The sequence below is a fragment of the Carassius auratus genome, chromosome 16, assembly GCF_003368295.1.
Source record: "Carassius auratus strain Wakin chromosome 16, ASM336829v1, whole genome shotgun sequence".
NCBI lineage: Eukaryota > Metazoa > Chordata > Actinopteri > Cypriniformes > Cyprinidae > Carassius > Carassius auratus.
Genome location: NC_039258.1, coordinates 12717259 through 12733970, shown reverse-complemented (window position 1 = coordinate 12733970; position 16712 = coordinate 12717259). Strand labels below are relative to the sequence as shown.

The window sequence follows — 16712 nt, the reverse complement described above, 5'->3', positions numbered from 1 at the left end:
GACACAGCTTGAATTTATAGCTTGCTGGGGACTGACAGACTGTAATTACTGAGCATCTATATAACTCAGTCAGTCAGAGTCTCAGTCAATCACAGTCCCTGTCACTTAAAAAAACAAAAAACAAAAAAAAAGCTTTGCTACTGTAATTTAAATGACCAATCTTTAAATTGCTGAACCAATTTCAATTCACCACTTAAAGCATATTTTTGGTTACCCGACACAACAGTTTACAGTTTACTTGTCACAGTGACAACCTGATAATTAATAAAAAATGGATGAATTCTGCACCGTCTGCACGGGACTAGTTTAGTTACTCGATACCAAACGGAGGACCCTTACCTCCATACCTTTTTACTAACAGGTGGGGATGCCTGAATCCATTTACTATTTATGAGTTTGTCTGCCCCCTAGTGGACATGAACATGGCTTACATTGAAATCTAACAGGTGATTCTACAAAATAATACATTATGTAGTTTTATTGTATAATGTTGTCTAATATCTGCTAATAATGTCTCTGTATCATTTAGAAACTTTATTAAAAGTTATCCATCCTTGTTGTGTTTCTGTGTAGCTGTTTTTTCAGTGACTGCAGTCCACATTTAAAATAAAGCAAAACTGTGGCTGAAGTCTAAATATACGTTTGCACCAATTCATTTTGTCCGTGTAATACACAACATTTTATATGGCTAAATTAATTATTTTTACTGTCGATAAGTATAAATAGGAATATTTTATAGAACAAACGGTCTAGTAATTAATAAATGTAGAATACCAATAGATTCCGGGCATTGTTCAGGAGATGCACATTTTTTATTACTATTATTATTATTTTTAAATACAAATTCAAATAAATATGTATCTTGAGCTATTTACAGTTTTTTCAATGATGTACTTTTATTAATATTTAAATATTTCTGGCTTTTTTGTTTGTTTTGTTTTTACAATTATTTCATTTATTTTTTACAAATGAAAAAAATAGAGGTGCATCTCAATAAATTAGCATGTCATGGAAAAGTTCATTTATTTCAGTAATTCAACTCAAATTGTGAAACTTGTGTATTAAATAAGCTATTGAAGTAGTTTAAGACTTTGGATCTTTTAATTGTGGTGATTTTGGCTCACATTTAACAAAAACCCACCAATTCAATCTCAACAAATTAGAATATGGTGACATGTCAATCAGCTAATCAACTCAAATCACCTGCAAAGGTTTCCTAAGCCTTCAAAATGGTTTCTCAGTTTGGTTCACTAGGCTACACAATCATGAGGAAGAATACTGATCTGACAGTTGTCCTGAAGACAATCATTGGCACCTTTCACAAGGAGGGTAAGCCACAAACATTAATTGCCAAAGAAGCTGGTTGTTCAAGCATGTTAATAGAAAGTTGAGTGGAAGGAAAAATTGTGGAAGAAAAAGATGCACAACCAGCCAAAAGAACTGCAGCCTTATGAAAATTGTCAAAGCAAAATCTTCACAAGGAATGGACTGAGGCTGGGGTAAAGGCATCAAGAACCACACACAGAAGTGTCAAGGAATTTGGTGAACCACAGACAACATCAGAGGCATGGGCTTACCTGGGCTAAGGAGAAGAAGAACTGAACTGTTGCGCCCAGTGGTCCAAAGTCCTCTTTTCAGATGAGAGCAAGTTTTATATTTCATTTAGAAACCAAGGTCCTAGAGGAAGGATGGAGAAGCTCATCGACCAAGTCGCTTGAAGTCCAGTGTTAAGTTTCTACATTCTGTGATGATTTGGGGTGCAATGTCATCTGCTGGTGTTGGTCCATTGTGTTTTTTGACACAATGGTCACTACACCCGTTTATCAAGAAATTTTGGAGCACTTCAAGCTTCCTTCTGCTGACCAGCTTTTTGAAGATGCTGATTTCTTTTTCCAGCAGGATTTGGACCTGCCCACACTGCCAAAATCACCAAAAGTTGGTTAAACGACCATGGTGTTTGTAACGCCATGCCAGCAGAGGGGAGCCCTCACCGGAGTATTGACTGTTCACCACTCCCTCTACTTCTACAGTCATTTCTTGTTTGGGACTATTTAACATATTCTAGCATGTCACTTCACTGCGAAGTGTTGTGAGTTAACCTGCCCAACCGAGCATTTTCCTTGTGAGTATTCTGACTGCCTGTTTAATCACGATTCTGTCTGTTATCTCGTTCACGTCTCTTGGAGTGCCCCTTTGGATATATTGCTTGATTGGACTGATGTTTATGTTTGACCTGTTCACCTGCCTACTCGTCTCTGCCTACTGGATAACCCCTGTGTATGTTGAAAAATCGGACTTTCCTTACGGTATTGACACATTGCCTGGTAACACGACTCTGACTGTATGATCTTTCTTTAATAAACTCCTGCAAATGGATTCACATTCTGCCTCAGCCTCTTCGTTACAGAATACTTCACCTCAACTGAATCCAGCGGAAGTTTCTAAAATGCAAGCGGCGTTCGCTTATCAAAGTGAAATCTTAAAGGGGTACCAAGATCAGTTGAGTAAACTTCAAGCAGTCAACGAGCACTTGACGAGCTACATCCAGTCAGACAATCAGACAATCAGGAGGACAAGTTTAATTCTGACGAAAAGAAATGTGCTGTCATGATGTCCCTGTTGTCTGGGAGGGCGACTGACTGGGCTGCAGCTGTTTGGGATACTGACATGAGATTCAGACGATCCTTTGACTATTTCCTGCAACAACTTCAAGAAGTGTTTGAATATTCTGCAGGGGGCAAGGATATATCAAGTCAACTTCTACAAATGTCACAAGGATACAGAACAGCCGCCGAGTACACCATCTTGTTTCGCACCCTTGCTGCTCAGAGTGGGTGGAATGACATTTCCCTGAAAGCCGTATTCCAGAGAAGCCTCAACATGGATCTCCAGGCAGAGCTTGTATGTAAAGGAGAGAATTAATAGTTTACTGACTTCGTCACACTTGCAATTTGGATGGATAATTTGATGAGACAGACTCAAGTATATGAAGGAAATACCGCCTGTTACCACGACTGTAAATAAAACCATAACACCCGAAGAACCCATGAAAGTCAACTATACCAAACTTTCTGAAAGTGAACGAGCACGGTGATGCCATTTACGTCTCTGTTTCTACTGCCGTGAACCAGACCATCGTTGCCAGAGATGTCCACAAAAGGCCCTGAAACCCATTCTGGTAAATATGGAACACTTGTCTATACCTAATAATCAATCCTTCAGACATCCTCCTTACCTTGACAACTGAAGAGCTATCCATCTCATTAACAGCAATGATCGATTCCCCACCTTGCAAGTGGGGTTATTTCACCAGGAGTCCATATCTTTCTATGTCGTTAACTCTCCTAAACATGAAGTCATCCTCGGATTCCCATGGCTGTCCATTCACGACCCTGTCCTGTCCTGGCATCAGGGAGAGTTGACCAAGTGGTCAGCCTTTTGTGAAAATCACTGTTTCTTGTCAGTTCCCCGACCTTGCTGTATCACCAGTGTTGAAAGTCCCTCGAGTACCAAGACTGCCAATCAATCAATCAATCAATCACCTTTATTTATAAAGCACTTTAAACAAAATACATTGCGTCATAGCACTGAACAACATTCATTTGGAAAACAGTGTCTCAATAATGCAAAATGATAGTTAAAGGCAGTTCATCATTTAATTCAGTTATGTCATCTCTGTTCAGTTTAAATAGTGTCTGTGCATTTATTTGCAATCAAGTCAATGATATCGCTGTAGTGACCCCAACTAAGCAAGCCAGAGGCGACAGCGGCAAGTAACCAAAACTCCATCGGTGACAGAATAGAGAAAAAACCTTGGGAGAAACCAGGCTCAGTTCGGGGGCCAGTTCTCCTCTGACCAGACGAAACCAGTAGTTCAATTCCAGGCTGCAGCAGAGTCAGATTGTGCAGAAGAATCATCTGTTTCCTGTGGTCTTGTCCTGGTGGTCCTCTGAGACGAGGTCTTTACAGGGGATCTGTATCTGGGGCTCTAGTTGTCCTGGTCTCCGCTGTCTTTCAGGGCAGTAGAGGTCCTTTCTAGGTGCTGATCCACCATCATGTGACTGCAGTGACCCTCTTTTCTGGATACAGAATGGATCTGGTGGCCACGGTGACCTTGGAACAAGAGAGAAACAGACAAATATTAGTGTAGATGCCATTCTTCTAATGATGTAGCAAGTACTTAGGGTGTTATGTGAAGTGTTTCCGGTTCCGGTTTACCTAATTAATGCAGCCTGAAAATCCTTTAACGGATTTGGATATTAAAAGCATATTAGTATGTTATGTGTAAGCCAGGTTAAAGAGATGGGTCTTTAATCTAGATTTAAACTGCAAGAGTGTGTCTGCCTCCCGAACAATGTTAGGTAGGTTATTCCAGAGTTTAGGCACCAAATAGGAAAAGGATGTGCCGCCCGCAGTTGATTTTGATATTCTAGGTATTATCAAATTGCCTGAGTTTTGAGAACGTAGCGGACGTAGAGGAGTATAATGTAAAAGGAGCTCATTCAAATACTGAGGTGCTAAACCATTCAGGGCTTTATAAGTAATAAGCAATATTTTAAAATCTATACGATGTTTGATAGGGAGCCAGTGCAGCGATGACAGGACCGGGCTAATATGGTCATACTTCCTGGTTCTAGTAGGAACTCTTGCTGCTGCATTTTGGACTAGCTGTAGTTTGTTTACTAAGCGTGCAGAACAACCACCCAATAAAGCATTACAATAATTTAACCTTGAAGTCATAGGACTCAGGCATTGGAGCCGTACTCTCCCAGCGCCATGGACAACCGGGTAAACTGTACCCTTATGCATTCTTTTCCAGAAAGTTAACGGCAGCTGAACAAAACTTTGATGTGGGGAATAAGGAACTCCTGTCTATGAAAGCAGCAATAGAGCAATGGAGGCACTGGCTCGAGGGAACAGTCCACCCCTTCCAGGTGATTACAGATCATAAAAACCTAGAGTACATTAAAAGTGCAAAATGACTCAACCCTCGCCAAGCTCGATGGTCCCTCTTCTTCACACGCTTCCAATTCTCAGTAACTTATCGCCCAGGAATAAAAAACAGTAAGGCAGATGCTCTATCGAGGCAGTATGATCTCCTAATGGACAACAAAAACCCCGAATACATTTCCTCCATCAGTAATCATTGCCCCTAATAACTTGGGATATTATGGAGGAAATCAAATGGGAACAGATCCAAGAACCGGCTCCTACCAATTGCCCTCCTAACCTCCTTTACGTTCCACAAAGTCTGCGCCCCAGAGCCATTCAGTGGGTCCACTTCTCAGTCAGCTCTGGCAACCCAGGTATCTCCCGCACTCTACACTTAGTACGTAACTCATTCTGGTGGCCTTCAATGTCCAAAGGCGTCATTAATCATGTCAAAGCTTGTGAGGTTTGTGCTCAATTTAAGACCCCCAAGCAATTACCCTCTGGACTCCTGCAACCTCTGCCCATTCCAAAACGTCCCTGGTCTCATCTCTCAATAGACTTTGTTTCTGACTTACTGCTGTCCCAAGGTTTCACGGCAATCCTTGTTATTATTGACAGATTCTCCAAGTCCTGCCGGTTAGTCCCCTTGAAAGGACTCCCCACCACCATTGAGATGGTACAGGCTATGTTCCACCACGTGTTCAGGAACTATGGAATCCTGGAGGATATAGTCAGTGACAGAGGTACCCAGTTTACATCCCAAGTATGGAGAGCATTCTGCAAACAGCTGGATATCAACGTCAGTCTCACTTCTGTTTATCATCCCCAAGCCAATGGTCAGGTGGAACACCTGAATCAGGAACTAGGCAGATACCTACGGTCCTATTGCAGCAGAGAACAGCATCGATGGTCAGAATTCCTCCCATGGGCAGAGTATGCACAAAATTAACTGACAGGCCTAACCCCTTTCCAGTGTTTCCTCGGATACCAACCCCCTCTGTTCCCATGGTCTGGCGAACCGTCATCAGTCCCCGCTGTGGATGACTGGATTCGTCAGAGCGAGAGGGTGTGGGACAGTGCTCACGTCTGCCTACAACAAGCTGTCAGAGTACAGGAACTCCTGGCTAACAAGCGACGTCGCCCACATCCATCCTATCAACCAGGACAAAGGGTTTGGCTCTCAACACAGGATCTCAAGTTGCGGCTACCAAGCAGGAATCTCAGCCCAAGGTACGTTGGCCCTTTCAAAATTCTACAAAGAATCAATGAAGTCACATTCCAATTAGAACTTCCTGTTAACTACCGTAACTCTCCCTCCTTCCATGTCTCACTGCTGAAACCGGTCCCCACGGATGCTGACCCCAATCATGAGGCTCAAGAGCCACCACCGCCATTGGACATTGATGGAGCACCGGCCAACACGGTCAAGGAATTACTGGACTCCAGAAGGAGAGGGGGTCAGCTCCAATATAATATATTGTGGACTGGGAGGGCTATGGACCTGATTAGAGGTCATGGGTAGCCACCAGTGGCATTCTGGATCTGTCTCTCACAGAGGACTTCCATCGAGCCAGACCCGATCGACTAGCACCACGACCACGGGGATGGCCGCGCCGAGAGCCAGGAGGCACTCCTAGGGAGGGGGATTCTGTAACGCCATGCCAGCAGAGGGAGCCCTCACTGGAGAATTTACTATTCACCACTCCCTCTGCTTCTACAGTCATTTCCTGTTTGGGACTATTTAACAAATCCTAGCATGTCACTTCACTGCGAAGTATTGCCAGTTAACCTGCCTTACCAAGTGTTTTCCTTGTGAGTATTCTGTTTGATCACGATTCTGCCTGTTATCTTGTTCACGTCCCTTGGATTGCCCCTTTGGATATATTGCTTGATTGGAATGATGTTTGTGTTTGACCTGTTCGCCTACCTACTCGTCTCTACCTACTGGATATCCCCTGTGTATATTGAAAGATCGGACTGCCCTTATGGTATTTACACATTGCCTGGTAACATGACTCTGACTGTATGATCTTCCTTAAATAAACCCCTGCAAATGGATTCACATTCTGCCTCAGCCTCTTCGTTACAGTGTTGATGTGATTGAGCCAGCAAACTCACCAGACCTGAACGCCACAGAGAATCTATGGGGTATTGTCAAGAGAAAAATGAGAAAAATGAGAAACAAGAGACCAAACAATACAGTTGAGCTGAAGGCCACTATCAAAGAAACCTGGGCTTCCATACAACCTCATCAGTGTCACAAAATGATCACCTCCATGCCACGCTGAATTGAGGCAGCAATTAGAGCAAAAGGAGCCCCTTTCAAATATCGATTACAAGTACAGCATTCAAAACTGCTAGATTTGATTACTTTTCTTCTCTTTTAGAAGAAAACAAACATAACCCCAGGTATTTATTCAATACAGTGGCTAAATTAACGAAAAATAAAGCCTCAACAAGTGTTGACATTTCCCAACACCACAGCAGTAATGACTTTATGAACTACTTTACTTCTAGAATCGATACTATTAGAGATAAAATTGCAACCATTCAGCCGTCAGCTACAGTATCGCATCAGACAGTGCACTATAGACCCCCTGAGGAACAGTTCCACTCATTCTCTACTATAGGAGAGGAAGAATTGTATAAACTTGTTAAATCATCTAAACCCACAACATGTGTGTTAGACCCTATACCATCTAAGCTCCTAAAAGAGGTGCTTCCAGAAGTCATAGATCCTCTTCTGACTATTATTAATTTCTCATTGTCATTAGGATATGTACCCAAAACCTTCAAACTGGCTGTTATTAAACCTTTCATCAAAAAACCATAACTTGACCCCAAAGAACAAGTTAATTATAGACCAATCTTGAATCTCCATTTTCTGTCCAAGATAATAAAAAGGTGGTATCCTCACAAATATATTCCTTCTTAGAGAAAAATGGTATATGTGAGGATTTCCAGTCAGGATTTAGAGCGTATCATAGTCCTGAGACTGCTCTCCTTAGAGTTACAAATGATCTGCATTTATCATCTCATCGTGGGTGTATCTCTCTATTAGTTTTATTGGATCTTAGTGCTGCGTTTGACACAATTGACCACGACATTCTTTTGCATAGACTTGAACACTTTGTTGGCATTAATGAAAGTGCATTAGCATGGTTTAAATCATACTTATATGACCGCCATCAGTTCGTAGCAGTGAATGAAGATGTATCATATCGATCACAAGTGCAATATGGAGTACCTCAAGGCTCAGTACTAGGGCCGCTACTCTTCAAGCTTTATATGTTACCCTTTGGAGATATCATCAGGAAACATGGTGTTAGCTTTCACTGTTATGCTGATGATACTCAGCTCTATATTTCTTCGTGGCCTGGTAAAACAAACCAATTTGAAAAATTAATTGAATGCATAGTCGATATAAAAAACTGGAAGACGAGTAATTTCTTACTGCTAAATTCTGAAAAACACAGGTGTTAATTATAGGACCTAAAAACTCTGCTTGTAATAACCTAGAACACTGTCTAAGACTTAATGGTTGCTCTGTCAATTCTTCATCATCAGTTAGGAGCCTAGGTGTGCTATATGATCGCAATCTTTCCTTAGACAGCCACATTTCAAGCATTTGTAAAACTGCATTTTTCCATCTCAAAAATATATCTAAATTACGGTCTATGCTCTCGATGTCAAATGCAGAAATCCTAATCCATGCATTTATGAGCTCAAGGTTAGATTATTGTAATGCTTTATTGGGTGGTTGTTCTGCACGCTTAGTAAACAAACTACAGCTAGTCCAAAATGCAGCAGCAAGAGTTCTTACTAGAACCAGGAAATATGACCATATTAGCCCAGTCATGTCAACACTGCACTGGCTCCCTATCAAACATCGTATAGATTTTAAAATATTGCTTATTACTTATAAAGCCCTGAATGGTTTAGCACCTCAGTATTTGAATGAGCTCCTTTTACATTATAATCCTCTACATCCGCTACGTTCTCAAAACTCAGGCAATTTGATAATACCTAGAATATCAAAATCAACTACGGACGGCATATCCTTTTCCTATTTGGCGCCTAAACTCTGGAATAACCTACCTAACATTGTTCGGGAGGCAGACACACTCTTGCAGTTTAAATCTAGATTAAAGACCCATCTCTTTAACCTGGCTTAAACATAACATACTAATATGCTTTTAATATCCAAATCCGTTAAAGGATTTTAAGGCTGCATTAATTAGGTAAACCGGAACCGGAAACACTTCCCATAACACCCTATGTAGTTGCTACATCATTAGAAGAATGGCATCTACGCTAATATTTGTCTGTTTCTCTCTTATTCCGAGGTCACCGTAGCCACCAAATCCAGTCTGTATCCAGATCAGAGGGTTACTGCAGTCACCCGGATCCAGTAGGTATCCAGACCAGATGGTGGATCAGCACCTAGAAAGTACCTCTACTGCCCTGAAAGACAGCGGAGACCAGGACAACTAGAACCCCAGATACAGATCCCCTGTAAAGACCTTGTCTCAGAGGACCACCAGGACAAAACCACAGGAAACAGATGATTCTTCTGCACAATCTGACTTTGCTGCAGCCTGGAATTAAACTACTGGTTTTGTCTGGTCAGAGAAGAACTGGCCCCCCAACTGAGCTTGGTTTCTCCCAAGGTTTTTTTCTCCATTCTGTCACCGATGGAGTTTCGGTTCCTTGCCGCTGTCGCCTCTGGCTTGCTTAGTTGGGGTCACTTCATCTACAGCAATATCGTTGACTTGATTGCAAATAAATGCACAGACACTATTTAACTGAACAGAGATGACATCACTGAATTCAATGATGAACTGCATTCAACTATCATTTTGCATTATTGACACACTGTTTTCCTAATGAATGTTGTTCAGTTGCTTGGACGCAATGTTTTGTTTAAAGCGCTATATAAATAAAGGTGACTTGACTTGACAGTAAATTAGTATACTTTCCAGAATACCAACTTTTCACTAAACATTTTTTTAAATTATTATTATTGGTAAAATATTCTAATTTGTCGAGATTTGTAAGAAAAACAAAAACAAAGACTTAAACTACTACAGTCTGTGTGCATTTAATTTATTTAATTCACAGGATTCACAATTGAGTTGAATTACTGAAATGAACTTTTCCACGATATTCTAATTTATTGAGATGCACCTGTATGTAATATGCAATATGTCTTATCTAAAGCTATTCCTTCTTGAAAGGGCTTGGAAAAAGAAAAGAAAAGAAATCTGAGTCACTGTAAGCATCTTACAAAGTCCTACAACACAAGTATAATCATTTAATCATATGAAAACTGTAAGTGTGTAATGTTTGCTTGTTGGGATAATATAAACACACTTTGACATATCAATCAATTAATATTTTATTCTAAACAGAATATATCAGTCCCTTATTTGTACAAAAATACCTGAAAATGTTACAATTAGAATTTGCAAGCCATTCAGCTATTTACAGAACCAAGCAGAACACATTATCAACACAGAATCTGAAAAGAAGAAACCTTTTTTTTTCTATCCATGTTTTTGTTTGTTTGATTGTTTCATTCCCTGAAAGACATAGATTCATATTTACTTCTATATTACTTACAGTTATGGTCATGATATTTTGCATCGAAAAAAAAAAAACATACTAAAGCTCAGGAAATATCACTGACAGTTGGGAGAAGGTTCTGATTATGGCATGAAAAAAAGTCACAGAAGTACTGCTTTATATTACAGCGTCCATGTTACACACGTTAGATGCTGATATGATTCATGACAATAGCAATAATTAAAAGCAGATCCACAGAATTGCACATTAAGTTCATTACAAATTTCTATTTATGTATAATGCAATTACTCTGTAACATGAACAGTATAATCAAAAGCATGACCTCCTCTTTCATCAGAACTGATACTAGTGACAAATGGTCACAAATTCCAGATCAGTAACCATAACCTGAGTAGAAACACCCTTCAGGTCAACATTAGTGAAGAGAGAGGATGGACTGTAGGCTTTCGAGGCACCTGATATTCAAAAATTTGTAAAGGAATAGTTCATCAAAAAAAAGAAGAAGAAGCTTGTATATGGAGTACAAAAGGAGTGATATAGCAAAATGTCCAAGCTGCTCTGTTACACTCTATGGGCAAAAAAGCAGCTCAAAATGACTTGAGGGTAAGTAAATGTTATTTTTTAAAGTGAATTATCCCTTAAGGGTTAATAAAGAGTGGAAGCTATATAATTCAACTCATTTGACAAAACTAGAATATCTTAAAGGCCAGAGATTCATTAAGAGAAAAAGTGTCCAATATTAGAGGTCTGGTGTGGACTCAATAAAAAGAAGTATACTGTTAGTTTAATCAAAAGAAAATACAGAGAAGAAGTCTTGCTGGTCCACAGGACCAGTTTTAAACAGCCTCCACTTCAACCCTGAGCAACCCAGTTACATTCAGTTCTTTTAAATATAAAAATGACATTTATTTCTTTCACTGATAAACTCTCAACAGATCACACATTTTCTTTCAAACAACAATGGGGAAAATGCCAAAAGAAAAAAGAATACCAAAAAAAAAAAACTGTCTTTGATTCATATTTAAGAAACATCTCTACAATATCTACAAGGCATACATTTGTTAGCGTTTTCATAATAAGTGTATTTGTAAGAATAAGTGAGTTTTTTAAAAAGCAATTTAGCTTAATAATGACCTTCAATGACTAAAGGAGCTCAAAGTCCAGTTTTCCATCAGCTCAATGCAAACATAACATATTCTTTAAGGTCAATTAGCATGACAAAGCAACACAAAATAAAATAGATTCAATATTTACACACTTAACCAAATAATAAAAATGCACTAAAATAAGTCAAGTTTCTTCATTTTATATGCCATTGTGAAAAAAAGAAAAAAGAAAAGAAAATCTGTCTCCAAAAATTCAGTGTGGTATCTACAAACTTTAACAGTTGTACATGAAAGGAGTGTACCTATAATGTCCTGTTTAGCTGCAAGTTACATGGTATATGTAAAAATGAAACAATGTTGCAAATTAAATGAATGCGTATAGACAACGTGACTGTAATATATTTCTGTATTAACTCCCAGAGTGTCTGGATTGTGAACAAACGTCCTGTTCACACTCACTTTTAGACTGAACGGCCAACTAGTTAAGCATTAAGCATTAATGGTACTCAGACTATCCTAATGATCAATTCTACTCACACAGTTGATTCACCAGTAACATATAGTAATCTAGCCTTTAAGTAACCTACAACTTCTTCACTGGCAAAATCCAAAATCCCCCTTTTTTTTTAAATTGTTTAATTATCTCAGAAAAAAAATCATATAAACTCTAAACTCAATACATCCATCTGTCTGAACAAGGCAGAACAATTCTTGATATACTGTTTTATATCAACTAGAATTATAGTATATCAAAACAGGTAGAATATGCTAATTAATATCATCATGACTGAAATGTTGCTAGTTTAGTCCTTGGCTGGCTGATTGTATAGCTTCACTTATCAAACCCTGAAAAATAAAGACAATAATGTCAAGTTCAGAAAGATTGCGTGTGTATGCTTGTGTCTTTTGGTGAACGTACGACCCACCCAAACTGCAGCTAAATTAACACTGACATATACTCATCCTCAAGGCTTGAATGAACTTAACTGACACTGAGAAAGATATTCAAGTGAATAATAATAGCGCTGACTTAAGCCCTGCAGTCTCTTTCTGTGGTTAAATCATCCGATGAGGTCTAAGTACTACTTGACAGACTGAGATCATATTCTTATTACACGGCTCTCTGAAATACTTGATTCATTGTTCCACAATCAAATAAATCATAATTTAATTTTTAATTAGCTTTTTATTTGTAAGTAGCCGTGTAATAAGCAGAATAATGTACAGTCAAAATATCAGGATTGCCCTTTCGAGATTGTTATTTTTATTTTATTACCGGCTGATTGTAAATTATCCCTTACTTAACTGAGATGACATGAATTACATATATCTTAGAATACATCTATGAATAAACAGCTTAATGTTACTTTGTGACTACTATTTTTTTATTGACAACAATATGAAATTTGCAAAATAGACCTAAATTGTGTAGACATCTCATGAGAATGGAAACAAAGCTTTCTGGAATACGTGTACAATACATGTCTGTTCAATGGGTTGCACCGTATCTTGTGCTAACTTGTGTTTTTGTCCACTGGAATATTTTTCCAAAAAATGTGTTTTCAATATAGTGTCAGATTAACAACTGACAGCGTCAGAACAGGCTTTACTGAATCTACCATTAAAAAAAAGACCATAATTAAAAGAATTAGTGTTAATAGATTCAAGAAAGGGGGTGCAGTTAATAACTGATGTTCACCAAATTGTGGAAGAATATTATTGAACAGCGCTAAGAATAAAACTAAACTAAATTTCAAGTAATAAAATCCAGATAAATAAATACATTTGTTGAAGCAATACTTAATAATGATTGTGTCATTTGCATTTAACTATGCACTGATATCTTGGGTTAACTTGTAGGCATGGTGGCTATGCCATCTCTATCTAGTTTAATACAATATAGGTACAAACTAAAAACATGGCTCTCTCTTTACACTGCGTAAAATAAAAAATAAAAAAATATTTTCAAATTCGTTGTACCTACTGCTACCATGGACAAGGCAGATTATAAATTTGAACCCCATCTTTTTGTGGGTGTTCTTAGCCCGAGCTTCACAGTGTGCTGTCCTCGAAACAATCTTTTGAAACATGGAGAGAAAACTAGAAAGTCAACAACAAAAATAGACTGGAGCTGGGACTGAAGATAACAGCAGTTCTAAAGATTCCAGTTTGTTGATCTAACTCCTGATAGACTGCGACCCACAGCGGAGTTCCCAGCAGAGGGTTTAGTGGTTATTACTCAACAGACTCCTCTTTAAAATCAAGGCACCATTCCTAAAGGATGTGGTGGTGATGTCATGCCATGTTTTTGTTCTCATGTTTAAAGGAATAGTTCACTCAAAAACTAAGTTTGGCCATTATTTTTCACCTTCATGTCTTTCCAAAATCTTTTCTTTTTTTAGCGGATACGAGTTAGACGTCAAAATTTCAGATGGTTCCTTACACAAAGATATCATGTGGCATTGTTTTAGTACTCAAGGCTGGACTCTTTTAAGTTGTCATGCCCAAGGAAATATTTGGACTCGTGCTCAACCTTCTTGTGGTCTCGAATACAATACTGTCATATGACTTAAAATATAGCGCATGATCCGTATTTAATGTTTTGTTGTTGTAGTTGTTTGTCCAGAAAACTAAAAGCCATGGTCAGTATGAACTAAGAAATACAGTTGTATGCCAATTTGCAACTGTAAAATCTGTGTTCTACAAAAAAGAAGAAAGTCACATGGTTTTCAACTATAGGGTGAGTAAATAACCCAATTTCATTTTTGAGATCCAACTATTCCTTAAAGGAGTGAAGGGACACGTTAATTATTGGTATGGCCAGTAGAGAGTGCTGCAGGTTATGTTTTGTGAATGGGAAAAACTACACAAGCGTTTAACTTGATGAAAGAGGCCAAATGCACTATGCATGAGGGTTCTTTGCTCAACACAATGAGCACATAAAAAGAAAACAAGTGTCTAAATATTCTAGTGATTACCGGTGAACATGATATAAAGCACAAATTTAACGGCAACGTCTTTTCACAGTACTGAAACCCCCAATCGGGTGTCTGCATCTCACAGGACATTCTAGAATCAAATCTGCTTGATTTATAAAAGCAAAAATTGCCATAGCTTGGTTGTTCCTGGTTCATGAGTGCAAAATGAGTGTTCTGCTGGTCTTCCCAAACCGTTATCTGCATGATTAAGACCTGAAGACTCCCTCTGGATGATTGTCCTGAGAACCTGCTCTGGCCACGGTCGAGTGTGCAGGTGGCTGAGAGGTTCATCAGCAGCTAACACACAAGCTTTATTTCCTTTATTTCTTGCTGGTCCTGTTTGTGTTTGTTCTTTTGATTTCCTCTCTCCTTGATCGAGAGTTGCTCTTGCAGTGTGCTTTTCTCCAGCCCAGCAGCACAGCATTACACCACAGCACACGACGTCTGAGTGTTTGTATTTAGGCGGAATCAGGCAAATGGAGGTCATAAGGCCACAGTGGTGCAGGGGTGTTTAAGTTTGCAAGGCAGAACTCCTCTATTCAGCGTGTAAAACTCCACCAACTGGATCAGGTCTGTGAATTTGGTGGCGGCGTCGTCAAGGCTCAAGAACATTTGACCATCTTCTTCACACTGGAAAATGGAAAATGGAAAACTTTTATTTAGGCATTCTGAAATGTGTCAGGCTGCAATTAAAAAAAAGCATTCTAAACTGTCGGCTTCTATGGTGAGGTTTCTCTGCTGGCAGAGCTACAGTTTGAAAATATTCTTGCTGAGCATGTTAATATAAGTCACACTGACATATTTATAGCCAGATACCTGATAAATAACAGTTTAAAGGCTCAACCTTTTGTATTTTAACTCTACCACCCTCCTGAAGTATTTTGAGGTTTGTTACAGGCACAGCAAAGCAAGAATGCTTGTTATGTACAGCGTGCTGTGCACTTGCAGTGCATTGGCCCAACATTTGCATTTGTGACCTTGCATAATGTAAGTTCCCTTTCAAGGGAACTTCTAACTGCATCCTTTAGGGGCCGCTATGGGGAACACCTCGTCGTGACCCGTGTCTGTAGCATACATTGAAAAAACACCAACGAGTTGGCCAGCGACAGCCTCTGACGTCACTTTCGGCGTGACTATAAACAGGCACCGGGAGAACACATCATTTTCTTCTTCGTCTTCACTGACTGTTCTGTTTGAAGCGTGCATCTTTAAGAACTGGTAAGTGTGATCTTTCTCTGTCTATCATGGCGATGACTAGCAAGCGTTTAGACAATGTGTGCATCCGTGTCTGCACCCGTGTCTGCACCCGATGACATACACAATCTGTGTCTTTGAGGAGGCAATCTGTGTGCATTGTGAGCGTTTTTTCAATGAAAAAGCTCCGCTCCCGTCTCTCTTTCTGGGGAAAAAAAGGAAAAAAGGCAGCCATCTGCTTCCAGCGGTTCAGAGCCCGCTGCTGCTGAGGCACGGAGGAGAATGAGCTTGTGAGAATTTCAGGTGGATCTGTCTCAATTGTTTAGAGAGGGACTTTCCCTTTCGCACTCGTAATTTCGGCGGATGAGAGAGAGCCTCAGGGGGGATGATGTTATATCTTTAACACTTTCTGATACTAATGTTAGTGCTCTGCTTGGTTTTTACTCAGGAAAAGCAGGAGATATTTGAGGATGGTGAAGAAGCTGAGGCTGAGCCTTCTCAATTCTCTTGCCCTGCGTATGTAAAGCTTTTGGAGTTTATGGATCGCGCCACTGCAAAGTTGGATTTGCTATGAAACTGCGCTAACAAGGTTATCTTTCTGACCATAGCCCTCCAGCTCAGGTGAGCCTTTCATTTCTGCCTTATCTCCATACAGAGATCGAAAAGAAATGAAAGAGGCCATTTTCTTCTCGAATCCATTGGTTTCGAGTTGTGCCGACATTGAGGCGATGCGCGAAAATGGTTTTGAGAGGATGCCCCCTGTAGAAAGAGCTATCTTTCTTCGGGGGAGACATCCTCTCTTAATCTCCCTCCTTGCCATCTAAGCCCCTTCAAGAAATACATCTGGCTTAAATGGCAAGGCATACGCAGCAGCAGGTCAGGCTGTGGCTTTATTACACACAATGGTGCTGCTTCA

General features: G+C 39.6%; 1 protein-coding gene across 5 annotated transcripts in view; it reads right to left on the bottom strand.

Annotated features, from left to right (window-relative positions):
- Window positions 1-10312: 10312 nt before the first annotated feature.
- The window catches only part of grb10b (growth factor receptor-bound protein 10b), a 101996-nt gene continuing 95596 nt past the window's right edge, over window positions 10313-16712 (bottom strand). For all 5 annotated transcript variants that reach the window (XM_026284144.1, XM_026284141.1, XM_026284143.1 and 2 more), the window contains one exon: window positions 10313-15232. In XM_026284144.1, the coding sequence (XP_026139929.1) occupies window positions 15086-15232 (147 nt within the window). In that variant the 3' untranslated portion in view covers window positions 10313-15085. The remainder of the gene's footprint in view (window positions 15233-16712) is intronic.